Source organism: Triticum urartu, chromosome 2, assembly GCF_003073215.2.
Source record: "Triticum urartu cultivar G1812 chromosome 2, Tu2.1, whole genome shotgun sequence".
Classification (NCBI taxonomy): Eukaryota; Viridiplantae; Streptophyta; class Magnoliopsida; order Poales; family Poaceae; genus Triticum; species Triticum urartu.
The window spans coordinates 396323825-396351112 of record NC_053023.1 but is presented as its reverse complement, the minus strand read 5'-3'; the positions used below and the strand labels follow the sequence as shown (position 1 = coordinate 396351112).

At 52.0% G+C, this 27288-nt stretch overlaps 1 protein-coding gene across 1 annotated transcript; it reads right to left on the bottom strand.

Annotated features, from left to right (window-relative positions):
• Nucleotides 1–24687: 24687 nt before the first annotated feature.
• LOC125541581 (ribonuclease 3-like) lies at nt 24688–25958 on the bottom strand. The gene is made up of 3 exons (XM_048704951.1): nt 25700–25958; nt 25404–25559; nt 24688–25242 (listed from the first exon to the last, which is right to left on the bottom strand). The coding sequence occupies exons 1-3, from the start codon at nt 25808–25810 to the stop codon at nt 24817–24819; spliced, it is 693 nt and encodes a 230-aa protein (XP_048560908.1). The 5' UTR covers nt 25811–25958; the 3' UTR covers nt 24688–24816.
• Between the last annotated feature and the right edge of the window lie 1330 nt (nt 25959–27288).

The following is a 27288-nucleotide window of genomic DNA, read 5'->3' as shown; positions in this document are numbered from 1 at the left end:
AAAACTGGGAGCCACCCGACTGGGGGGCGAAGGCCAGGGGCTGTCCACGTAGGTACTTTGCATGGATGACCTGAAGCCATAGGCCTCCATCTCCTGTCTCAATGCGCCATAGCCACTTGGAGAGCAAGGCTATGTTCATTCGTTTGGACGAGATGACCCCCAAGCCTCCTTGGTCCTTTGGCTTGCAAATCTCAGACCATTTTACCATGTGATACTTTTGTTTATTATCTGGGCCCGCCCAGAGGAACCGGGACAAGTACTTGGTGACTTCCTGATGAAGGGATTCATGCAAACTATAGAATCCCATCAGGTACATAAGCAGGCTAACCAAGGAAGAGTTCATCAACACGACCCGGGCCGCCTTGGATAGCCACCTCCCTTGCCATGGTTCGATCCTGTGTTGGAGTTTGGACACCGTGGGGCGAAGATCCTTTGCCTGGAGGCGGGAATCGCTAATCGGGAGGCCAACGTAGGTGGTCGGGAACGAGCCAAGACGTCAGTTCAACCTATTGGCTATGCGCCGGGATTCTTCCTCTGAGTATCCTAGTACCATTACTTCGCTTTTGGCAAAGTTTATTGTCAGGCCCGACATCTCTTGAAAACACAAGAGTAGAAACTTCAGATTTTGGATGTCAGTATCCGAGCCCTCCACCATGAGGATGGTGTCATGTGCATATTGGAGGTGAGTAATACCCCCGTCACCGACTAAGTGCGGGCATACCCCCTTGATATGGCCCGCCCGCCGACCTTTGTCCAAGATTGTGCCAAGAGCATCCACAATCAGGTTGAACAAGAAGGGGGATAGGGGATCACCTTAGCGGACCCCCTGGGCAGTGCAGAAGTAGGGGCCAACCTCCCCGTTGATATTGACCGCCGTACGGCCGGACGTAACCAGCTGCATCACCCGAGCTATCCAATATGGGTCAAACCCACGCTTCTCCATGACCTCACGGAGGAAGGACCAGTGGATCGTATCATAAGCCTTATGGAAATCTATCTTGAAAAAAACCGCACGGAGGTGTTTCCTCTTGACCTCATGGAGGATCTCGTGAAGCACTAGAACCCCATCGAGAATGAATCGGCCTTTAGTGAACGCCGACTAGTTTGGGTGATGGATCCTTGGAGCCAGCAGAGCCGCCCTAGTGGCGCACCCTTTAGCTAGGATCCTAAAGATCACGTTAATCACCGTGATTGGGCGAAATTGGCGAATATCTGATGCCCCCTGGAACTTGGGAATTATAGAAATGATCCCATAATTCAGGCGAGATACATCAAGGGTTCCCCTCGAGAACTCCCGGAATAGCTCCATAATCTCACCCTTGATGGTGTGCCAGAAAGTTTGAAAAAACCGAACCGGGAGACCGTCTGGGCCCGGGGCAGAGGTCGGGTTCATGGACTTGATGATGGCCTCTACCTCAGATTCCTCAAAGGGGTTAAGGAGGGTTTGGTTCTCTTCGGAGGAAACATGGAGATGCTCCTCCCAGAAGTTCTCAGCTAGCGCGAGGCCCCCTCGCGGCCGGGCGGAAAACAGGGTTGTATAGAACCCATCAACATGAGCCTGAATCTCATCCGGGTCCTGTAACAATCGGTCCCCATCCCAAAGGATGGGGATGGTGCAACGTCGCCTACGGCCATTGGCGATGGCCTGAAAATAAGCCATGTTGGCATCGCCAAACAGGACCCAATTGACAGCGCCACGCTGGCGCCAGTATTCTTCCTCTTTGGCGTAGATGTTAGTGAGGGTATCTTCCAGACTATATCTCAGGGACCACTCCTCCGAAGATAGACCCGGGCCGTCTGCCCGAATGTCAAGAGCTCGGATCTCCATCAGTAGAGCCTGCTTCTGGACCCGTAGGTCTCGTCCAATATTTGCACCCCACCCCTTCATAAATTGTCGGGATCGCTTGGCCAGGTGATGCCATTCGTCCATGACTGACATAGTCCAGTGAGGTTCAGCACGAGCTGCGATCCAGTGATCTCGGACGGCCGTAATGAATCCCGGATGGCGAAGCCAGAACGACTCAAACCGAAAGCGAGGGGGCGGTCAGGGGCGCTCATCCCTGGATGATAGTAGGAGTGGTACATGGTCGGATCCAATCCTAGTGATGGCCTGTAGAGTAGCTAAGGGGAACCGGAGTTCCCATTCAGGGGATATAAATACCCGGTCGAGAACACTTCGGGTCGGATTCACCTGTTTATTAGTCCAGGTGAAGCGGGCTCCGACCCTATCTAACTCCCGGAGCTCGAGGTCGGCAATCCAGTCGTTAAAACGTTGCATGCCTGACTGGTCAACCCGACCATTATTCTTGTCTGCTACGGAGCGAAGGAGATTGAAGTCACCCCCAACGATCACGGGGAGAGTGGCCGCCCTAATCTTGGCGTGCAGTTCGGCGAGGAAAGCGGCGGAGCGGCTATGGTCAGCCGGGCCATAAACGACAATCACTTCCCATTTGAAGTTAATTGCTCTCTCCCATACTTCCATACTCACGAAGAAATCTCCGCGATCCATGGAGCCAACCTCAAAGGTGTCATCCTTCACCCCGAGAAGGATGCCACCGGAGTGGCCCGCCACCCCACTAGATGGCAACCAGTGCCATGCAAACAAGTGTCTTCTCAATCGATCAAGTTCCGAGAGAGAGAACTCGGTCCTCATCGTTTCTTGGATTGCCACTATATCAATATTCTCTTCGCGCATGTAGTCCACTAGTTGGCGACGCCGACCATCATGGCCGAATCCGCGAAGATTCCAGAAAAGAGCACGCATACTACTCCTCTAGGGGGTCCACACTGGACCCCACTGCTATGGATGCGCTAAGAGCCCGATGAAGCTGAGCCATGAGCGACCGAGTACGGCCACGAACCTCGGCCAGGGCAGCAGAAGGCCACCCTGCCAACCCCACGGGCTGTGTGTTGGGGGTCGCAGCAGCCTCAGCCGCGGCAGCCTCGCGGGCCCTAGCGGCCGCAAGATGGCCGTCAAGAATCTCTTTAGCCTTGATGGCCGAGATCTGTTCGAGGGCCGGACCCTTCTCACCGCGAAAGACGATTGCAGAGTCCTTAGCGAGAAGGGCTAGATGACCTAAGGGAACAGCAGCAAGTGCAGAGAAGGAGTCCATTTCTTCCTCCTCCACCGGGATCCCCCCATCGGATGGATCATCCATAAGCAAGCAATCAACAGCCGAAAGAACAGGGGGGAGTTGTGACGGACCTGAGTCCAGGTTGCGGGCCGCAGCCCGGCGAGCGGCCTTCTCGACTGCATTGGGGGACGCACCAGGTGTGCACGCGGCCAAGTCGATCCGTGCACTCCTCCGCGTAACCGTCGCCGGAGACGACGCCAAACGAGGACGACCCTTGCCCTTCGGAGGACGAGGAGGCGCTATGGGGCGGACCTGCCCAGTTCTGCTCACCGGGGAGGTCGCGCCCGACCCAGCCCGCGGCGACGGTGGTGGCGATGATGTCCGGGCGATGGCGGGTGAGGCAATGCGCGGGAAGGAGGGGGGCAGACCTCCAGGCTGACGTCGCTTGCACCACTGAGTGTCTCCGGCTACAAAGCAACCAAGGGAGTGCCAAGGAGCAGGGAGAGGGCCGCGCAGGGGCGAAGCGGCGAATCATCCTCGAGCATATCGTTGAGAGCACGGGCATCCACATCCTCCATTGGATCTTGTGCAGGAGCATCATGGGTCAGAGAGAGCTCTTTAGTCGCTGTCTTGTTCCCTGGCAAGGGTGGCGCATGAGGTGTAGGGGAGTCTTCATCCTCTCCGCTGGAGCTTGGTGAACGGCTGCGCCTGCGCGGTGACCGACCATCACCGTGGGAGCGTGGGCCACCGCCCAAGTCGCCATCGGACCCGGGTGCCGCATCATCCGTCACTGGATGGGAAGAGCCCAAAGCTTCCCCTTCCACCGAGATCTTGAGGTCATATCCAGCATCTCCAAAGAACATATGGACTGTCGTCTGCAGCTTAGTTGGATCGGGAGTCTTGATCTTGACACGAACAGCCGGTCCGTGGATGAGGGAGGGGCCATCCACCTGCACAATCTTGCCATGGAGTCTAGACATGTTCCGAATGACACGTTCCTTCTTGGCAGTCGGCGGTAGTCCCCGGATTTGAATCCACACCGTCGAGAGACTGGCCACCGCCATAGGGTCCACCAATGGCACCGAGATGCTGACGGTGAGCTTGTTGAGAGCCAAAGTGAGCTGATCACTGTGCGTGCCGTAGCGCAGGCTGATAGGGTCTGGAAACACCGCTGTAAACTCGTGATCAGAGATCGGAACAACCTCCCAGTCCCAATCCGGGCGGAAGAGGTGACGGAGCTCCTCGGTGATGATCGCCGGGGAAGCCGACCGGCCCTCCAGGACTGAGATGAGAGCAGCCAGGGATGGCACAGCCGCGACCACGGGCAAATCCATCTGGAAGAACCCAAAATCATCCAAGGCATGGCCGTAGAGCATCAGCTCCCCCTCCTCTGGCTGAAGCAGGCAGAGAATCGCGGGGTGATCTGTGCCCTTGCACTTCAAACAAGCCGGAGGCTCCTTGAAGTCGACCTGGCAGTGGCCTTCCTGGCCACAGTTGAAGCAGGAGGCAGCGCAGGAGGTGGCCTTTTCCTGCGCGGTCGGGTGGGCCGGCATCGGGTGGGTGATGAAGGAAGCCTGGCCAGCTCCACCACCGCACCGCTGGCCAGCCTTCTTCTTCTTCTTCTTCGCGAAAGCGCCGCGGGATTGGTGGCGCCGGGACCTGAGGGAGGGAGCTGTGGCTGACGCTGGGGGGGATTGTATCGACAAGGAGGGGATTGCTCCGCGCGGCCAGAGCGCACCGGGGATCGCGACCGGCGGGGAGGGGAGCGGCGGTCCCGCTCACGCCCACGGCTCCGCCAGTGGTCCGGCGAACAGTCACGTGGCCGGTCCTCCCTCCCGAAGGGATCCGAAGTCGGGGCAGAGCCTCGGGACACGAGCTCGGAGCGGAGCTCGGATTCCCTCCGCGAGGCCTCCGGGGAGGGGCGCCAAGACTCAGCCAGGCGACGGTCCGCAGGCTCGTCAGCACGGCGCTTCGGGCGAGGAGCCCCATCCCCCACATCGCGCGGCATCAGGGGCCGAGCAGAGAGCACGAACGGTGCAGGGATGGAGGAGGGGGTCGGGGGCGGCGCGGGATGGGATGGTGCGGGAAGGGGGGAGGAATGCAGAGCAGGGGAGCACACATGCCCTAGAGAAGAGGACGGCTCGGGCCCTGGAGCAGGATCGCCCGGGCCTCCAGCAAGAGACGAGGCGAGGCCCAGGTCCACCCCACGGCCCAAAGAAGGGAAGCCCCCCGACACCAGAGGCCCAAGGCGCTCCAGGCGGCCCAGCCCAATACGCGACTGGTCGCTGTGGGAGGGAAGGGTTTCCCCACGTACGGCCAGGGGGTGGCGGCGCAACGCCAGCACCGCCCGCGGGACGTTGGCGGCCGGGCTGGCCGGAGCCGGCGAGGGGAGAAAGGCACGGAATTTGGGCACGCCGCGCGATGTCGAGGCCATCCCCGAAGCAGAGGAGGCCAACTGAGGGAGGAGGGGCACAAGCTCGACGGCGAGGGGGTGTCCCGACGCCAAGAAACTGCCGCACGACCGAAGTCTGCCCTCCCGACCGGAGGGTCGGACCGCGCTGGTGACGGGGAAGGTGGGAAATGGGAGGGGCGAGGTGGCCCCTGCGCAGGGAGGGGAGCGCTCGGATGGGGGAGAGGGGGCAGCTCACCGGAGACGAGCGCAGCGAGTCGGTCACCAAAATGGCGGCCACTCGGAAGGAGACCCGCTGCAGCCGCAGCCGCGTCGGCCAGGTCCTCCTCCGCCGCCCAATCCGCCCAACGCTCGTGGTCAAGGAGGTCGATGCGGGAGGGGGGGGCGGCAGTGAGCACCAGAGGCGGGGGGGAAGGGGTTCCCATCTCCACCACTCCTCCTCTTCTCGATCTGCGTGGGCGTGGGCACGATGTTCTGACGGACATCTACTGTGCACACCCACCGCTGCACGGCGTACCGAGACACATCTCCGCTCAATAACCAATAGCAGAACCTAGATGCTCATATTGGCTACTATATATTCTACGAAGATCTTTATCGATCAAACCGCATAACAACATACGTTGTTCCCTTTGTCATCGGTATGTTACTTGCCCGATATTCGATTGTCGGTATCATCATACCTAGTTCAATCTCGTTACCGGCAAGTCTCTTTACTCGTTATGTAATGCAACATCCCGAAACTAACTCATTAGTCACATTGCTTGCAAGGCTTATAGTGATGTGCATTACCGAGAGGGCCTAGAGATACCTCTCCGACAATCGGAGTGACAAATTCTAATCTTGATCTATGCCAACTCAACAAACACCATTGGAGACACCTGTAGAGCATCTTCATAATCACCCAGTTACGTTGTGACGTTTGATAGCACACAAGGTGTTCCTCCGGTATTTGGGAGTTGCATAATCTCATAGTCAGAGGAACATGTATAAGTCATGATGAAAACAATAGCAATAAAACTAAACGATAATTTATGCTAAGCTAACGGATGGATCTTTTCCATCACATCATTCTCTAATGATGTGACCCCGTTCATCAAATGACAGAACATGTCTATGGTCAGAAAACTTGACCATCTTTGATTAACGAGCTAGTCAAGTAGAGGCATACTAGGGACACTCTGTTTTGTCTATGTATTCATACATGTACTAAATTTCCGGTTAATACAATTCTAGCATGAATAATAAACATTTATCATGATATAAGGAAATATAAATAACAACTTTATTATTGCCTCTAGGGCATATTTCCTTCATAAATACCAAGCACATGAATTGCTGTTTAATGGCAAAATGGGCTTGGAAAATACTTACCGGCCAAGGCGGCCTTTGGTTACAAATCATCAGACACAAATATCTACAACAAGCCCCGCTGTCTACCGCAACAGGAAGAAATGACTCATCGTTCTGGAAAGCGATTGTTAAGATTAGGCACCTCCTTTGCCTGGGTGCTATTCATCAGATCGGCAACGGGCAATCCACCGTCTTTTGGCTGGATGTGTGGCTCGGGCCAGAGCCGTTCACTACCGCCTTCCCCCGGCTATTCGCCATAACAATGGCACCGAATGCGTTAGTCAGTGAGATTTGGAGGGGCGGCCAATGGGCCCCTCAGTTCCGTTGCTCCATTGGGGCCGTGGAAAGAGTCGAATGGGACCAGTTGGTGGCCCTGTTACAATCTATTACACCAAATGCGGAGCCGGACTCATTCCGGTGGAAATTAGAACCATCAGGATAGTTCTCGACTGAATCCTTATATCGGGCCTTACACAACGGAGCGGTTCCGTTCCAAGCAATGGACATTTGGAGGGCACGTATCCCTACTAAGATTAAAATCTTCCTCTGGCAGTTGGTCCGTGATAGGCTGCCCACAGGTGTCCAGGTTCAGAAACGACATGGCCCAGGGGACGGGCGGTGTCCCCTATGCGGTGCAATCGAAGATACCAATCATATCTTTTTCAAGTGCATCCGGGCACAACTCCTTTGGGGTGTTATCCGTGATACTACTAGTTGCAATTGGGCTCCCATTTCGTTTGGAGCCTTCCATACACTAGTCGCATGATTGTCTGGCCGCCCATGTAGGATTACTTTGTTTGTCTTTGCGGCAATGGCTTGGGCCTTATGGCATGCTCGCAACAAAGCTGTAATTGAGGGCAAATTCATTAAATACCCGGCTGATATCATATATAAAATGATCATTTTTATGCAACTATGGAAACCACTGAACAAGACAGAGGATGCTTCAACTATCGAGGTGCTACTGGAAAAGTTCTGCACGCTCGTCTCCCAGTTACGGCAGGCATAGGACCCATGAGGATCAGCAGGGCGGCTGAGGGCCTCTGCCGTCAGGGCCCACCTCATTACGCTTCACCGGCGGCGCCGGCTTGCATCGTTAGTTATTTGGCCTAGTGCCTCGGCCCTATGGGTCTATATCGAACCATTCTACTTTTATGTTCTTTTCTTTTCTTTTCGGCGAACCTCTTTAGACCTGGATTTGTACTTGTAAGGGCTTCAGCGTGCTAAAGCCGGGCAATATGCCTCCTCTCTAAAAGTCCTAATTAGGCCTACAACATTTTGTAGGTTAAGAATTGTAAATCTCCGGCCCACTTTCAGGGTCTCCTAATTGCATGTCCTATATGTTGGTATCGGCGATGTGATAATATCATCTAGAAAACACTTTTCTCTCAAGTTCAAAAGACACTTTCATCGTTATAGAGTCGAAAGATCGCATGCCTATGTGTCGTACTAACCATATTAAAAACTTTGCCCCCAGACCTAGCAGATCACGAAGTCCCGTCCTAAACGTGTACATGTATGGCAATGTTGTAAAACTACGGGCCTAGTACGTAGTACATACATATGGTTGTGGTCTCGAACAATCATGCAAAATACTCGCGCATACGACCAATGCTACTATACATCGAAAGGCAATGTCTGATGGTGAGCAACAGCCGGCCGGCTGGGGTAGTTACGCATGCAGCAACGGAGTAAAGGCAACAAACGGTTGCACAGGTTGGTGAGGGTATGCAGCAGCAGGGAACCTGTAACGGGACACTGTTCATCAAGAAGCAACGAATTTTAATGTGCCGATACCGTGCAACGGAGTCCTGTTCATTGAGCGCCAATCAGCTGGGGCGGGGATACCACATGACAGTCGCAATGCGGTCATGTGCATCAAGAGGCAACTGCATGGGGCAGGAGTACTGCGCGGCAGCAATAGGGTACTGTACATTGAGAGGGGCTCCTCGATAATCAGTTGTCAACTTTCTACGTATCACACACAAGGGGCGCAACAAGCGTGGGAGCTCCTCGCAATGCAAACACATCAACTACCCTCGGGCATACGAAGGCCTCGTACACTACCACGCACGATCGCAGCGCATACAGCTTCTCCAATTATCGTACGCCACACATAAGCAGACTAGTTAGCGAGAGAGACTCGCATCGATCGATGGGGTTCTCTGTATGCGAATACGATCTTGTGCATATGCAACAGGGGCCTCCAATGTACGTGTAACTGCTTCCGCGCACAAGCATCGATCATTAGATCGGGAGCTACAAAGTGCATGAGTGTCAATCGATCTCGGGTTCGATAATGCGAAGGCTTGCACAACATGCGAGATCCCTTAAACTACCTTGTATCTCGCTCGGGTTCGACCACCCATGTACACGTGCGAGGCAGAACTAATCCAAGAGATACTGAAATCTCGCACTCACTTCTACCACGATTATTTTACATCATGGAAGACCCAAAAAATGTCATGCAAGTGTGCCGCCAGTCGGAAAAATTCCATTTTCAGTCATAATTTTTTTTATCATAGAAGTAGATGCCCACCACATCCATGATAATATGTGTTTTCATGACACGGCGTTTTGGCTCCCGAGCTCTTATGCTTCTTCTATGAACACTAAAATCGACAAAAATAGAAAAAGAAAATCTGAATCTTTTTGGAGTACAAGATGCTCCTGTGCATGCTGTTCGCGCAAAATTTGTCCTAGTTTGGACATTCGAGGATCTTGTGGCAAAAAAGACAAAATTGCCATGAGCTCCTCAAATGTCCAAACACCCTGAAAATTTGCACGGACATCACGCGCTTAAGCATCTTGCACATAAAAAAGAAAATCAGATATTTTTGAATATTTTATTATTTTTTTGGTTTTAATATTCACCGGATGCAGATAAGCTCGGGTTCAGAATTGAATATTTCACTATTACACTTCTGTGACATTTTTTTTCCGTTCGGGCCAAAATGTTATGGATGGATGTATCTTTTTCTTCTAGTGTTGTGATCCATCCAAATATCCCAGCCCAAGAAAGAAGAACGAGGATCTCAAGGAAGAAAGGCACATGCAGTAAAGATCTGAATGCATGGTATTAGAGATACTACGGTTTGTGAAACTGGTGTATTTGTTTATGCCAAGCATAACCAAAAATATAAAACCGTGGTTTAAACAAAACCACAATATTCTAGCAAAACTCTAAAAGGCTGAGATGACGAATGTATCATGTGGCACAATTTTAGCAGAAGTCTTCTTTCCTGTCGTAGAAGGGTATTGCCTTAGCAAGTTTGTCATGCTCGTCGCTATGGGAGGCAGATTAGAACATGGCCGCAGCTTCCAAATAGCAACGTCGTCTTTGATATATTGGAAGGAGGCATATGTGCTCTTTGCTTCATCGCGAAAGAATCAGCCATTCCTTTCATTCCAGATTAATTGTCCACCGGACGGGGACCGTGATGGCATTCCGTTTCTCTTTCCTTATTTCACAAGGATTTGACTCGTTAGAGAAATGAGTTTCCAAGACTGAGCTGAAGCATAACCATTCTCCCACCAAGAACGCAGCTGCACCCTCTGCATCGCTAGGCGCTCGCTAATGATACAGGTAAGTTGAAGTGGCTGCGAGACATGCGCAGATAAGTTTCAGGGTGGCCGTGGCAGCGGCATTGGGGATGCAGATTGGGTTGTAACACGCACTTGTTTTCCAGATCAGATCGACCACTCCACGTCTGGTTAGCCTGTCGGCAGTGAGGCAGTGACCTCGCATCGCAATTCATGCTGAAAGCTTGGGCTTGTGGGACACGCTTTTTTCTAGATCAGATCGACCAATCTAGAGCGAATGAGGCCCTGGAATTGAATCAGATAAACACTCCCCGCTGAATATTGGCCGCGGACGTCTATTTCCAAGAGATGTTGTCAGTGATCATAGAAATTTAATTGTGTAGCGACTGCCAGAGAGCAATGTGATCCCGAAGAACCCTGGGTGTCTGACAGTTGTTTGATTTTGGATATCCAACTGTTATTGATGATAGCTTCCCATACTGAGCATCTTTTCCTAACTTTTAACAACACTTGCCATAGCTTCTCCAAAATTGTTGTGGTCTTCGGCGTTGACTGTGCATGTTGGCTGTTGATTATGATATATATGTTGATCTGAATGGCCAGTTTCACCTGCAATTCAAGCGAATGCCTCTCCATAAGTACTTGGACAGAAAACTAGGTTTTTTTCTCTCTAGTGTTAGCAACGAAGATGACTAGTACTCTTCTGCGTGAATTGAAACCACTCAGAAGTACTACTATCTATTATAGCTCAAATGTTTATCCGTGTCATGCATCTATCATTCTATAATAAACACCCAGATGGATTATTTTATGTAAATAAGTACATGAACAGACAGGTGAAGATATACAAAAAATACTAACTCATAACAGCACAAATTAACAAGTCCAGTACAATAATCCAGAGAGACCTTTTCTCTTCTTCGACCTGCTGTGTTTAGATGCTGGACCAGATATGCTGTCAATGTCACTAACCACCTTGACAATGACCAGAATTACCTGTAGGATATCATCATAGTCACTTGGTCGACATGGCTGGCTAACCTGGAGTTTTTTTTTTTTTGAGTGGAACCTGGAGCATTCTTGATGTACATATAGCCAATGTCTCTCTTTGGGCCCAATCATCACAAGTTGCATAACAAGTGGAATCACTGAGAGGCGAGAGCGATTGATGCCCCCCTGTAGTTTGTCCCTGATGCCAAGCTAGAACCCATGGTCAAATGCAATGAGAAAAATAGGAGCGTGTACTGCTCCTGCTGTAGTTCTTGAAGTGCGAACTACTACATCTAATTTGATGGGAAAAAGGTAAAGAAATAAGATGAAAATGGAAAGTATTTTTTTCCTTTTTTGACGGGAAACAGTAGTATTGTACTGCGTTTCTGCGTGTATTTGTAAAGATTTTATGGTTGTTTGTACAGACTATCAAACTAAGAGCTAGGTAGCTAGAAAATAGGACTATACAAGGCTATACAAAGCCATTGTCCTTGTTGCTTCTAGCATTTTTCACAAGCCTCATATATCATCCTGTCAAGTGTTTGAGCTTATCAGTGCAGCAATTGGGCTCTGACACTATCCTTATCACATCACATGGCACAGGTAGCTATTCCTATCCAAGATTTAACTGACTGATAGTACAATAATAGCAGGGACAAGCCATGAGCTCGTGACCTTCATTCCCTCTACGTAGTTAAGTAAACATCATTTGTTTGAGATATGGACTTGGCATGAACCGATCAAACTCCATACCAGTATTTCCCCCTCTTAGCTGCAAGATGGAGGGGCTATTTTCTGCTGCTTTAGGCGAGCTTGCTAGAAGGTGTATATCCTTTTTGATCAAACAAAAGAAATACTACACAGCGCCATCATTGTCCAATGTGGAGATTCTACAAAGACTAGACCGGATGTTGCTCCGGTTTCTCATTGTAGACTATGGATATTTTGCAATGCACAATATGATTGATGATGCCGTAGGCATTTTTTTCTTTCGAAAAGGGGGGGCTCCCCGGCCTCTGCATCAGAGTGATGCATACGGCCATCTTATTAACCAAATAAACAAAAGGGCCAACAAGGTTCCAAAGTCTCCAACTGAAAAAAAAGAAAAAGACAGCTCACACAGAGCCTAAAAGGCTAGATACACAAACTAGCCAGGAAAAGACGCCACAACCGGCTGGCTAAAAATAGATAGGTAAACTAATTGTCTATCCTATTACATGACCGCCATCCAAACCGGTTGAAGATATCCCGAGCTAACATCTCCCAACGGATAGATCCAGTAACCAAATGCTCCCTGGCCTCCATCGGAGTGAGTATCGACCATGAACGGATCAATGTTGTAGCTCGGAAAATAACCTGCAAAAAATGAATTTGTGATGTTCTGTTAAAAACCAAATCATTTCTGCAATTCCAGATAGTCCACAATAAAGTGCAAACTCCAACTCGAATATGTCTTGCTAAGTCAGGCTCAACCCCATTAAGCCATGTCCCAAATAATGCGTTGACAAAATTCGGTGGAGTAATATTAAAAGCAATATGGACCGTCCGCCAAATAACTTTGGCCAACGGGCAATCAAAGAATAGATGCTTAATCGTCTCATCCCGATCACAGAAACTACACCTAGTAGGTCCTGTCCAATTACGCTTTATCAAGTTGTCCTTTGTTAAAATAACTTGTTTATGGACAAACCACATAAACACTTTAATTTTTAAAGGAACTTTGACAGCCCAGACAAACTTGGAAGTTGGAATGGAGTTCGAATTAATAATATCAATATACATTGATTTAACTGTAAATACTCCAGATCTAGTCAACTTCCAGCGTAATCCATCGGGTTGGTGAGAAAGTTGAACCTCCATTAGTCTCCTAACTAGATGGAGCCATTCTTCCCAACGATTGCCCGCTAAGGACCGTCTAAACTGAATATTAAGAGGGATAGATTGAAATACCGTTGCCATGAACACCTCACGTCGTTGAGCAATCCGATATAAAGATGAATATTGAATGGCTAAAGGTGAGTCGCCAAGCCAAGTATCCTCCCAGAAACGTGTACTTGCACCGTTTCCAATAACAAACCTCGTCCTATTGAATATTGATTGTTTGACTTTCATTAGTCCTTTCTAGAAAGGCGAATCAGTTAGCCTGACTGTGACCTGGGATAATGTTTTAGTCTGGAGGTACTTGCTGCGGAGGATCTGCGCCCACATGGCCTCAGTCCCGGAGGAAAGCTTCCACAACCACTTACTAAGACCAAGACCCCCTTGGTCTTTCGGTCGACAGATGATGTCCCATTTAGCAAGCCGGTATTTTCTTTTAAGTTCATCACCCTGCCAAAAGAAACGCGACCGATAGAAGTCCAGTCTTTTCCTAATACCAACTGGGACCTCAAAGAACGATAAGAGGAACATAGGCATACTCGTGAGCACCGAATTAATTAAGATCAAACGGCCTCCGTAAGACATGAGCTTACCCTTCCAGCAGCTCAGTTTCTTCTCAAATCGATCCTCGATGCACTTCCATTCTCTGTTTGTCAGCCTACGATGGTGTATCGGAATACCAAGGTATGAGAAAGGTAAACTCCCCAACTCGCACCCAAACAATTGCCTATAAGACTCCTGTTCGTCTTTGGCTCTACCAAAGCAGAACAACTCGCTCTTATGAAAGTTAATCTTTAACCCGGTCAATTGTTCAAAAAGGCATAACACCAGCTTCATATTTCTCGCCTTGGCCAAATCATGCTCCATAAAGATGATTGTATCATCAGCGTATTGAAGGACGGATACACCTCCATCAAGAAGATGAGGTACCAAACCACCCACTTGACCATTCTCCTTAGCCCTTCCTATCAAAATTGTTAACATATCCACCACAATGTTAAACAGGATAGGGGACATCGGATCTCCTTGTCTGAGGCCTTTATGTGTCTGGAAGTAATGACCTATATCGTCATTCACTTTAATTCCCACACTCCCTTTTTGCGTAAAGGATTCGACCTGTCGGCGCCAGGCTTCATCAAAACCTTTCATACGCAATGCCTGTTGGAGGAATGGCCACTTGACCTTATCGTACGCTTTTTCGAAATCCACCTTAAAAATTACTCCATCTAATTTTTTCGAGTGGATTTCATGGAGCGTTTCATGAAGAACAACCACCCCTTCAAGGATGTTTCTGTCCAGCATGAAAGCAGTTTGGGATTGTTGCACCACAGAATGCGCAATCTGTGTGAGCCTATTGGTCCCGACCTTGGTGAAGATTTTGAAACTAACATTGAGGAGGCAGATCGGCCTGAACTGCTCAATTCTCACAGCATCCGTTTTCTTAGGGAGCAATGTGATAGTTCCAAAATTCAAGTGAAATAATTGAAGCTGTCCAGAGAATAGATCATGAAACATAGGTAGTAAATCCCCCTTAATAATGTGCCAGCACTTTTTATAGAACTCAGCCGGGAACCCATCCGGTCCGGGAGCCTTATTGTTTTTCATTTATGCAATAGCATCAAACACCTCCTTCTCTGAGAATGGGGCAACCAGGATATCATTATCGGCATCAGACAACTGAGGCACATCCTCAGTCCTGGACTCATCGAGGGACACACAATTATCCTCCGGAGGTCCAAATAACTGTCCATAATATTCGGTAATATAGGTTTTGAGATTATCCCGACCTAAAATAGTACCCTCATCCTGTTCAAGTTGAAAGATCTGCTTCTTTCTGTGCTTACCATTAGCAATGAGGTGAAAGAATTGAGTATTCGCGTCCCCTTGGACCACTTTGCGGACCTTAGCTCGCAAAGCCCACTTCAATTCTTCTTCGCGGAGAAGTTCTTTCAACCTCTTCTCCGCCTCATTTTTAATCTGGAGCTCAGGAGGCAGCAAAATCACGGATTCAGCTTTTATGTCCAGGGCATGTACAAGAGAAAGGAGCCTATCCTTCTCGATCTTATACACCCCACTGAGGTGCTTAGCCCAACCCCGCAAGAAACTTCTCAAATGCCTAATTTTATTCTGCCAACGCTCGACCGCCGTCCTACCTCCTACACCCTTGGCCCATTCCCTGGCTATGAGGTCTAAGAACCCCTCGCGTTCGAACCAGGCCATCTCAAATGAGAAGGTGTTTTTGTTTCCCATATGGTTCGGCTCCCCTGAGTCGATGAACAATGGTGTGTGATCGGAAATTCCCCGCGTGAGAGCTTGCACCGTAACAAGAGGGAACTTCTGTTCCCACTCCACGCTCGTGAGAACTCGATCAAGCTTTTCATATGTCGGGTTTGGCAGAGTATTAGCCCAGGTAAACTTTCTACCAGAAAGCTCTATCTCCCTCAGATCCAAGCTTTCAATAATGGTATTGAACATAAACGACCACCTGCCGTCAAAGTTATCATTATTTTTCTCCTCTCTCCTCCTAACGATATTGAAATCACCCCCAACCAAAATCGGAAGCTGCTCGGACCCACAGATTCGAACAAGGTCCGCCAGAAACTCCAGTTTAAGCTCGGGCTGTGCGGCACCATAAACCGCGACCAAAGCCCAGTTGAACCCATCAACTTTAGACCTAACTCGAAACTTTATCGCAAAGTCACCCATTACTACACTCCGGACTTCAAAGGAATCGCATCTCACACCCAGTAAGATACCTCCCGATCTTCCTCGTGGAGGGAGACAATGCCAATCGAAATCAATACCACCCGCAAGAGAGGATAGAAACTACGGCGCAAAATTATCTCTACCGGTTTCCGATAGAGCAATAAAATCTAACCGATGTTCCAGAGAAGCCTCAGCAAGAAACCTTCTTTTAGCCAAGTCCTTCAGACCTCTGCTATTCCAAAAGATTTCTTTCATATTTCGTCATGGAATTTTTTAGTAGTCCGAATCCTAGCACTCCTACGAACTGCAGAATCGGGATAAATCTTCCATTTCCACTTACGCTTTGGTTTAGTGGGCTCTGTCGCCCGGTCCTCATAACCGGGCTCAACGGAATTAACAGCTGCAACATCTAGGGGCACATCATCGTCCTCCGACTCATGATTAGAAGGTGCTAGATCTGCACACAGATTATCTAGCACTCTAACCCCTAACGCATCAATCTCATCATCATTCATGGGTTTAACCACTGCAAGATTACGAATAGTCTCTAAGACACGCTCCGCCTCCAAATCTAACAGATCATTCACCGAATTGGAGATCTCACTATCAGTAACACCTAGTGAAACTCCCAATTGGTTTGCATTATTAATAATCTCCTTATGAGAAAAATGCAATAAAGTATTAGATATGTTGACGGACATACCAGAAGATATCGCAGCATCGTGAAGCTTGGCCGCCCTCATAGCGCACCGCTGCTGCATATCATCCACCTCCGGAAGCTCCTGAACGCGAGCACTCATCCGTCTCCCCGTCGAGACCGGGTCCGGGATCCCGCCAAAGGCCACTACCTCCTCTCTAGTAAACAGAGTAGGCGGCTGCGGGCTCCCAAGCCCCTCGGACAAGTGCCCCATGGGTAGGGCAAGAGATGGGACAGCTGGGGCCACCTGCCCGCTCCCCCCTCCTGCCCCATCCCTCGGCGCCAAGTGGCGCGCCAGCGTTGTCGGCGAGACGGTCCTCCTGACCGCCACAGAAGAAGGAGGAGTCAGGGCCACCTGCCCTGAACCCTCCCCCCCAGCGCCACAGAGGTCGCGGGCACCATCGCCGCCACCGGTGACGAAATAGCCGAGGCCACCTACCTCGGGCCAGCTGTGGCAACACCCGCTGACGCCTCCAAGACCTGGATCACTGGTGATGGTAGAGAGATGGGAGTTGTCGAGGCCACCTGCCCCGACTCCCCTCCCCCAAGCCCCAACTCGAGCGTAGAGATCATTTCCGGAACCTCGACCACAGGTGAGACAGGGGGAGGTGAAGCAACCAAGGGCTTAACGTCCCCATCTCCAACCAAAGTCCTCGGCGACGAAGCCGTCTCCATAGGTCCAGGCAAAGACCCGCCAGCTCCCTCAAACTCCAACAAAGGGAGCGTACGCTCGAACACATCATCAGAATCCACCATGTCGCTCCAAAGTCTGGGAGGGGCAGAGGCTGGCTCGAAGGACCCAAACCTCAGCGAAGTCATAGGCACCGATGGTGAAGGTGCCAGCTCAACCCCGGACCCAACCCCGGGTAACTAAGCACTGGTGCCAGAACCGTTAGTCCCCTCCCTCGAAGACTCCTCAGTCGGTGCCCCCCTAGCACCCTCACTGTCATCACCCTCGTGCATATCCACGTCATTCCCATTAATGGCCTCAGCAAACAGATCAGAGTCCTCAAACTCAATCTCGAGCGGGAAAACCTCTCCCCTATAAGTCCAGTTGACCTTATCTGGTACAAACTCAATATCCAGAACACTCACTAGAAGCCGGGCTACTCCATGAGCTCGAGTAAAAGCCATATCTACTCTTTCCGTCTTCCCAACCATAATACCCATGCTGGCCACAACACGAACATCCTGCAACGGTTTGGACGGGGCTCCCAAAAACCTCAACCAGACCTGCGTAAGTGGTTTGCCCTTAGGCTCCACCTTCTTCCACTCATGAAACTCCAGGATGCACTTTGTGCCAGGAACCCTACACAGACCGAAGCTCAGCAGTCTCTGCAAATCATCCACAGAGGGGAAATCCACCCTAAAGACATTATCCTCAAGAGCAACCAACGCCCACTGGAACTCACCCGGTGCCAGTTCCTGAAGCCTCCGCACAATCTGAGCCTCAGTCACCTCACCCTGGGCCGCTTTCACAATCCCGGTGGTCATACTCTGAGTCTCCTCCGGAATCTCTCTCGCTGCCGAGGACTCAAAGAACATCAGCTCCGCACAATATACTCCATACATTGTCAGAGCCGGAGCCTGGTCACGCAAAAACGGGCAATCCCCAGATGTATGTGCTGGCTTACCGCACGACTCACATAGCTCCGCCACACACTCAGCAATGAAGTGGCCCTTCTCACCACAACGGTAGCAAAGCATCCTTTCTTTCTTGCGCGCCCATTTGGCCACCCTCTCAAAATCAGACCTGTCAGTAACCTCAGCCGTCGTCCCGGAAGCAGGTACCTCCACACTAGCCAGGGCCGTCACCACCTCCATCGCCTGGGTAGTGAGGTCCGTAGACTGAGCGTGATCGGTCTCCACGGTTGCCGCTGCGTGGTCACCACCAGCCGGGGGCGGAGGTTGTCGGCGATACCTCCCACGGCCACCCCGACCCCCACGATGTCCGCGGTAGCGTCCTCTCTGGCGGTTGTTCGGACCTGAGGCTCCTTCGACAAATCCACCGGGAGGATCGAGGAACGGTCTCTCAGTAGACCCGTCACTCTGCCAGGCGTAACCATGACCTCCTCCCGCGGAAGAGGAACCACGATGTTGTCCATCTCCATACACATCATGTCCGGTTCTGAGGTGGCCTTGCGACATAGTGCGGCGGAGGTGCGGCCCGAGGCTGGCCGCCCGTAGGCGCCGGCACAACCCCAAGGGCCACACCACCACCCCGACCAGTGGCAGCTACACCGGCCACACCCAGCGCCTGAGGCCGAGGCCCACCGCGACCCACAGCTGGCTGAGCCACGGACGCCGCAGTCGGTGCCGGAGGCCTGGGCCCTCCCCTTCCGGCCGTAGCATGCATGGACACATGCCCCGGCGGCCGAACGCCCGCGTGGCCGACGCCGCGACCCTGGGTACCCGTAGGCACAACACTGCTCGCCGGCGGCCTCTGGCCAAGCGGCCCCAGGGCCCCGCGCCCCGCACTCGCAGTCAGCGGCTGTGCCGCCCCGCCCGACGGCGCGGCAGCCCCACCCCGACCAACTGCAGCATTGGCCGGCTTCTTGGCGGGCGGCGCCGCAGCTCCACGTCCAGCCATGGACCCGAGAGGAGGAATGCGCGCCGCTCTCCCCGGGCCACAAGGACGAAACCCCGGCGTCCCTCTCCTACGAATCCAGCTAGGGCACAACGACGGCGGCTTATCGCACGAACCTTCATGATCGACCGCACGCATGCAGGGAACAGCCCCCACGTATTCAGTCGCCCGAATGGAGTCCACGTTAGGCTGGGACACATACCCAGCTAACGGTCCAAGAGGAGCTGCCTCGCTATGGGCCACATACCCATCAGTAGGCCGGCCCAAGTCAGCCGTTGCCCGATCGGAGCCACTGAGGCCCAAGAGCAAATTCAAACGACGAGTCCTGTCGGCACGGATCTCACTGATCTCTCTGATCGCCGGTGCCAGCGCCGCCACCGCCACCGCCTTTCTCGATTTCTTCCTCTTAACAACAGTCCAAGATTCCGGCCGAATTAAATCAAAAATGGTAAGGTTAGGAAGACTGACCTTCGGGATAGGACCCTTCCAAGGCCTTACCGCCGTCGCCGCCGTCCGACGATGCACCACGCGGCGCACCATCTCCTCCTTCTCTCCCTTGTGCAACCCTATCCTGGCCGGATCGTCGAGAGGCAGCACTTTATCGATTGTCGTCGCCACTTCCGTTTTCGTGTAGCCCGCATGGAAGAATTCGCAAATCTGGTCCGAAGGCGTCGGCGACGGCGGTGATGGCGGCGCCTCGTCCGCGTCCCCATCCGGGTCGTCCTCGTCGGCACCAGCTAGTGCCCAAAACCGGCCCCCACCCGTCGTCGATCGCCGGCGGCACCCGGCAACGCACCCGCGGTCGCCCCGCAGGCCGTCGCCCCAGTCGCCCCGCTAGGCATCGCCTCCGATCTCTGATCTTCGGGCGTCTTCGTCAAGTCGGCGAGATCCACCGTCTCCTCTTGAACTACCTGCATGCAACAATCGACAACCACATCGTATACGTCAATAGGAATCCGAAAACCTACCTCGATCTGGACATCGGCATCTAAGTATTCTCCGGCGAGGATGTCGTTGTTCATATCACGCAGCGCTGCCCAACGGGACACCGGAGATACTGAGAGACGACCCTCGATCCATCCGGAGTCGCGATCGGTGAAATGGACGCGCCACTGCACCGGGGTCGTCCTCTCCACCTGCGCCCTCTCCTGAATCGCCTCCGCCCCGATGGATCCCCCGAGATCCGAGTCAGGACGAGCCGATCCGTCCTCATTCACCCGCGGCGGCGGCACTGCCAGAGGCGGTGACGATTGGGTCGCCGGCGGCAAGGACGGCCGCACGTCGGGAGGCCGAGGATTTTCGCCCTCGGGGGCATCAGAGCTCTCCATCTCCGCCATTAAACAGTTTTCTTCCTAGTTGCTCTGTTGGATCATTATTTAATCTCTTTGGTGATACAGAGGTGGTCTGGCTTGTTAGGCAAGAGTAAAACACAATCTTAACATACCAAATCTACATTGATACAATCATATTCAACACCCCCCCTCCCGGCAGTCGATACTTCATTGGTGACGCATAGACTGGACCGAAAATCCTCGAAGATGGACGCCAACAGCCCCTTGGTCATGACATCTGCAAATTGCTGAGCGGTGGGTACATGCAAGACGCACATTCGCCCAAGAGCCACCTGCTCGCACATAAAGTGAATGTCCAACTCAATATGCTTCATGTGACGATGATGAACGGGGTTTGTGGAGAGGTAGATGGCAGAGACGTTGTCACAATACACCATTGTAGCCTTGGACACATCATGACGTAGCTCGTGAAGAAGTTGTCGTAACCAAGAGCACTCAACAACAACGTTGGCCACTGCACGGTATTCCGCTTCAGCACTCGAGCGTGATACCGTGGATTGACGCTTGGACGACCATGATATGAGCGAGGACCCGAGGTAGACAAAATAACCGGACATGGACCGTCGAGTGTCAAGGCAGCCAACCCAATCTGCATCGGAGTATGCGACCATCTCGATGGAGGAGGATGTCATCAAAGTGAGACCAAATGCCATGGTACCACGGATGTAGCGGAGAATCTGCTTCACCGAGTTCCAGTGCGAGTCTCGTGGGGAGTGCATGTGAAGGCACACCTGCTGAACAACATATTGTAAGTGCATCTAGTGCCACCCCTAGTTGGTTTTGGAGTATTGACGACAAACCTAGCTGAGGGACTAATGTGTTTGTGAGAATTGCAGGAAAACACAGGTAGAAGTCCCTCATTGATTCAGTTTTACTACCAGAGATGACCCCTAAAAATGTACGAAGACATTGAAGACAATGGTGGCTTATGAAGATATTCATATTGAAGACAATGACATGAGAAGACTCCCTATGAAGCTTTTGGAACTCGAAGACCTAGATCCTTCGTAGTTTTATTTCATTCATGTTGTGTCATAGGAACCACCGTACTGTTAAGTGGGGTCGAAGAGAACCAGTCAGAATGACTGAAGTGATGCCTAATTCAAATCCTATGTCTTCGAGCGAAGACTTTGAGAGAAAATATTGTCCAGAGTCAGACAAGTCAGCTTTACTTGTAGCCCAAGTAAAGTTGCCGTGTGAGTTCAAAATTCGACCGTTGGTACACGTGTCAGTTCCTTAGTGACCCAGGGTCATTTCGGACAGATCAGGTCGGGTTGCCAAGTGGCTATAAATAGTCCACCCCCCACAACCATAAACTGTTGGTTGCTCAGATTTCAGTACACGGCTTTTGTCGTTTGAGAGCAACCCACCTCGAAGCCTTTGAAAGAAAAATTCCCAGTGAGGAGAAAAGCCCTAACCACCCAGAGCCAGAGTAATTGGGCATCACTTAAGTCTTTGTGTCTGTGTGATTTGAAGACTTATTACACTTGAGGACTGTGCATCCTCCAGACGGTTAGGCGTCGCGTTCTGAGCATCCAAGAGAAATTGTGGATTGTCAGTGAACGAAGTCTGTGAAGGTCTGGGAGTCTACCTTGAAGACTTACCTGAGTGATTGGGCGAGGTCTGTGTGACCTTAGCTCAAGGAGAAAACGGTGAGGACTGGGTGTCTTGGACTAAGTGTCCTTGACTGGGTGTCCGGGACTGTGTGTCCTTTGGTTTAAATACCTAGCCGCTCCAACCAGACGTACAGTTGTCACAGCAACTGGAACTGGTCCAACAAATCATTGTCTTCACCGTGTCACTGGTTTCATCTTCACTTCCTTTCTCTTACAGTTATTCATTGTGAAGCCATTGCATGCTTGCTTTATCTTTTGTCTTCACAACATGAATGTATGATATGTTTGACTTCATAACTTCTTCCTACCTGATCCTTATTACACTGAAGCTGTTTGTCATTGCGCTTTCACTCTATTGAATACATGACCATGGCTGGCCTAGTGTAATCTAACTTCCGCTGCATAGTAATAGGCATGATCTTCACTGTTTGTCTTCACAACTCTCACGTTTTGAAGACTTTCATAAAAATCGCCTATTCACCCCCCCTCTAGTCGATATAACGCACTTTCACATATGTCAAGTCCGGCCGAGTGAGCGTCAAGTACTGAAGAGCACCAACAATGGAGCGATAGAATGAAGCATCCGATGCAGGTGATCCATCAAGGGCAGAAAGCTTGGCCTTCGTGTCAACTGGCGTGGCGACGGGCTTGAAATTAAGCATGCTGGCGCGCTCGAGCAACTCATGAGCGTACTTTTGTTGGTGTAGAAAGAACCCATCAACACGGCGCACCACCTCAATCCAGAGGAAGTAGTGCAAGGGGCCCAAGTCCCTGATGGCAAACTCGGACTGAAGCTGAGCGGTGAGCTGTCGAAGAAGCTCACCGGATGATGCCGTCAAGATGATGTCATCGACTAGAGCAATAGGTATGAAGTGACATCGCCGTGGCAATACACAAACAACGAGGCGTCGAAGCGAGTTACTCGGAACCCAACTTGCTGAAGGTATGCGGCGATGCGCTGGTACCACGCACGGGGAGCCTGCTTGAGCCCATAGTGAGTGTGAGAGCAGGCACACATGATCCGAATGGTAGCATCCACAAACCCAATGTGCTGTTGATAGAAGACCTGCTCGTCGAGATGGTCGTTGAGAAAAGGCGTTGAAGACGTCCCTCTGATGCAAGGGCCAAGCACGGGAGACCGCAAGCTGCAAGATAGTGCGGATCGTGCCCGGCTTAACGACCGGAGCAAAGGTGTCAGTGAAGTCCATGCCGGCTCGTTGACGAAAGCCACGAACCACCCAACGCGCTTTGTAGCGCTCGAGAATTCTGTTGTGATGAGTCTTGTGACGAAACACCCATTTCCGCTAATGACATTGACATGCCGAGGGTAGGGAACGAGTTGCCAGGTACGGTTAGGTTGCAAGGCATCGAACTCCTCTTGCATCGCAGCAAGCCAGTGCGGGTCACGAAGGACCACACGAGCTGATGACGGAATGGGCGATGGAGAGGACGTCGAAGCTGCACACAAATACTCGTCAGTAGGGTAACGGTTGCTCGGACAATGCACCCCAGTGCGTGCATAACCATGCGGTGCGGCGGTGATGGATGGCAAAGTGGTGGCGATGGCATGGGTGGTGCCTCGTTAAACGAAGCAGCAGTCGATGCAAGTGAGGATGACGACATTGCGGAAGAGCTCCCAGCAGCCGGACTGGAGCTGACCATGGCCGACCTTCTGCTGTCGTGACAGTCGTGTCATGACTGAGCGCCGGTGTCCCATGGGGTGGAGCTGGGGCACTGCCAGACCCTGGAAATTTCTGGAGGCCACGAGAAGAGGCTCGTGGGGCCCACTAGGCACCAGGGCGTGCTAGGGGCCTCTGGCGCACCCTGGTGGGTAGTGGGGCCCACGGGCACCACCTTGACCTACCTCTGGCTCTATAAAATACTCTAAAATTCCAAAAACCCCACGGGGGTTGACGAAATACTTATTCCGCCGCCGCAAGTTTCAGAACCACGAGATCCAATCTAGATCGCGCCAGGGGCCTCAGCGCCGCCCTCTCTCCGGTCACATCGTGTGGTATCAATGTCGGCCGCTGCGTGCTCTGAGGCGGCATGAATGCGACGCATGCATCAGAAAGAAAACACGAATGACGCGGGTGAAGGGTTTTAATGGGCCAGTGTGGTTAGAGTCCACGCTACTTAGCAGTGTCCTAGAAAATTTCATTTATTCGATCGGCCAGTGGTGTATCTGGAGTCGTTGGATGACCCCCGCCAACGGTTTTGGTACAATCGGAGTTCACAACCATGAGAATGTATCTCAAAATATATCTGCTAGAGTTCAGGTGTTTTGTGTTGCGGCACGGGTGACAGGTGAAATTGTTGTGGCGTGTACACAAGACGTGGAACCTGTGAACCACCAGCTTCACGGATGGCAAATACTAGTATTATGAGTTTAATACTTTAGTTTGTTTAGTGGCCACTGAACAGTGCTCGTCGTAACTTCAATTGCTGCCTGAGATCAGGTCATTGACATGCAAGTTAATGGGAAAAAGAAAGAAAACGAGCACACGTTTATTCTGCCAGCGGCAAGAAATGAAAACCAAATGAATATCTACGAATCGGGAGGCAAATTAAGGAACACACGATGACTCCATGGGTTGGAGGAGATAATGATCAGAAAGCCGGGAACTCGATCCTGTTGCCACAGGGCCTGCCGCCGGGCTGGATGGGGCACTCGACGAAGCGCGAGGCGTCGGCGTGGACGCAGAAGTAGAGCTGGAAGAGCTGGCTGTTGCCGGACTCGTCGCGGTTGCAGTCGACGTGAGGCGCGAACCCGGTCCCCTCCTGGATGGCGCCCTTGATGGCCCCCATCGTGTAGTAGCCGCCGTCGGGGGAGATGCCGGCGGTGGCGAGGGCGTCGAGGACGCGGAGCTGGCCGCGCAGGCGGAGGGCGGCCTGGAAGTAGCCGTGCTCGTTGAAGAGGTTCTGCGCGCAGGTGCCGTGCTTCTCCCACTCGTGCGCCCAGAAGCGGAGGCCGTCGTTGGTCGGGCACGCCAGCGTCGGCCAGCTGCTGCGCAGGCTGCTCAGGATGTCGCTCACCTGCACCCAACACACAGTACATTTCTCGTCACTTTTGGTTGGACCGTCCCTCTCGCTTCTTTTTTTTGGTGGTGCACCTCGTGCGAGAAGGAACAACGGTGCGTGCACGCAAGGTCATTCCGGGAAACGAATAATGCGTGCGATGGAGAAGAAGGGGTGACCTTGGAGGGGTCGAAGGTGCTGTCGGGGTTGCAGTTCTGCGGGTACGACCCGTCGTCGCGGTTGGGCCACAGCCCGTGGATCCCGAAGTCCGCCGCCGGCTTGCCGGACCGCGGGTAGCAGCAGCTCTGCTTCGTGTCGCAGTACGACCCCGGCCACTGCACACACACACACACACACACCAAGGCCAACCGCCGGCACGAACCATCCATCAGCAACCAAGCAGCACGTAGACCACGTCTCGGCAACTGCAAGGCTGCAACGACCGATGAACTGAACCGGCCACACGCGCACTCACCTGCAGCACGAGGTAGAAGAAATCGTAGCCCGCCTGTTTCCCGCTCTCCTGCGCTGCCGCGCAGCCGACGCTCAGGCCGATCAGGAGGGCCAGGGAGCACTGCAACTTCATGGCTTTGGATGTCTTTGCTGGTTGTATTGATGGTTCTTCGGAGATGAGATGAGATGAGATGGAAGCTTCCGTTGGTGTTGCGGATTTATAGGCTGCGTTGATGTGGATCTACTCCACGGCAAATGCCAGGTTTCCGGAACGTGCATTCCAAGGAGGATTTAATTGCTTGCACTTTTGGGCTTGCGGGAATGCCAGAGATGGAAGCATGGCTGTGGGTGGCGAGGTGTGCAAGCCAAGCAGCCGAACCAATTGTAGAATCCACGGGTCCAGCCATAAAAAGATAGCATACACAACTACTAAAACATACGGAAATCACCAAGGAATAAAGAGCTTTGCTACACATACATAATGTTACAGGGATGAGGGGTTTACTGGGTGTAGAGGCACAAGCCCACCCGCATTAAAATCAGGGAGATGTGTTTAGATTTTTTTTTCGAGAGTACGCCAAAGACATACCATATTTTTATAGAAGGTAGAATAATATGTACAAGAGCCCGAACGAGATGCAAACAAGTCGTTGGTGGGGGGGGGGGGGGGGGGGGGGGCACACACCACACCTACACCCTAGAAATCAAAGACTACTCTCTCGTAAAAGCATCTAAAGCTCCAACACCGCCGAGACCGGCCTTCTTCCAATCCTCAATCTCCCGTTGGATATCATCTATAAGCCGCAGGGGGGATCTCTGTCGCGGTCTGTTGTTGAAGACTCGTGCATTGCGTTGCTTCCAGAGTGCCCATGCGATGAGAATCACGACCAAGTCCACGGATCTCTTAGCCTTCCCTCTGAATCTACTCCTTTGCTGAAGCCACACCTACACACACACCACACCTACACACACACCACACCTACACACACACCACACCTACACCCTAGAAATCAAAGCTCGTCGGCCTGCAAACCGTTTCCCAAGCAACAAGGCACTGCCCTCCATGACTTTTCTCACCAGCCCAAAAGAAGGATCGCATCCACTTGTTGATATCTTCCAAAACCCAGGCAGGAGGGTCAAGCACCAAAAGCAGATGAACTGGCCTAGCCGCGATCACCGTTTTGACAAGGACCAGTCTGCCCGGCCTTTGAATGAAGCCACGCTGCCAGGCCGGGATAAAGTGCCGGACCTGGTCCAGGAGGGGTTGCCAGTCTGCACGGGAGAGTTGATGAATCGCCAGCTGCAGTCCTAGGTAACGGCAAGGAAATTTAGCAATCTTGCATTGCAGCACTGTCTCCATTCTTTGCCGATCGATCTCATTTTGCCTGATGAGGATCGCCTGTGATTTGGTGTAGTTGATCTTGAGGCTAGACGCCTCACCAAAGATGTCGAGGGCGGCTTTAACAAATGTGAGATCTTGAAGCGACGGTCTCAAGAACAGGGCAAGATCATCAGCTTATAACGAGAGCCTCTGATTCACCGCGATGCCTCTGAACGAGCTCAACACTCCGACATCCGCGGCTTCCTTCATGGCATAGGTGAGGGAGTCCA

Coding starts and splice junctions, on each gene's coding strand:
- LOC125541581 (XM_048704951.1), bottom strand. CDS start 25,810: ATGAAGTTGCAGTGCTCCCTGGCCCTCCTGATCGGCCTGAGCGTCGGC. Junction 25,560..25,699: donor TCTTCTACCTCGTGCTGCAG/GTGAGTGCGCGT, acceptor GTGTGTGTGCAG/TGGCCGGGGTCGTACTGCGA. Junction 25,243..25,403: donor GCACCTTCGACCCCTCCAAG/GTCACCCCTTCT, acceptor TGTTGGGTGCAG/GTGAGCGACATCCTGAGCAG.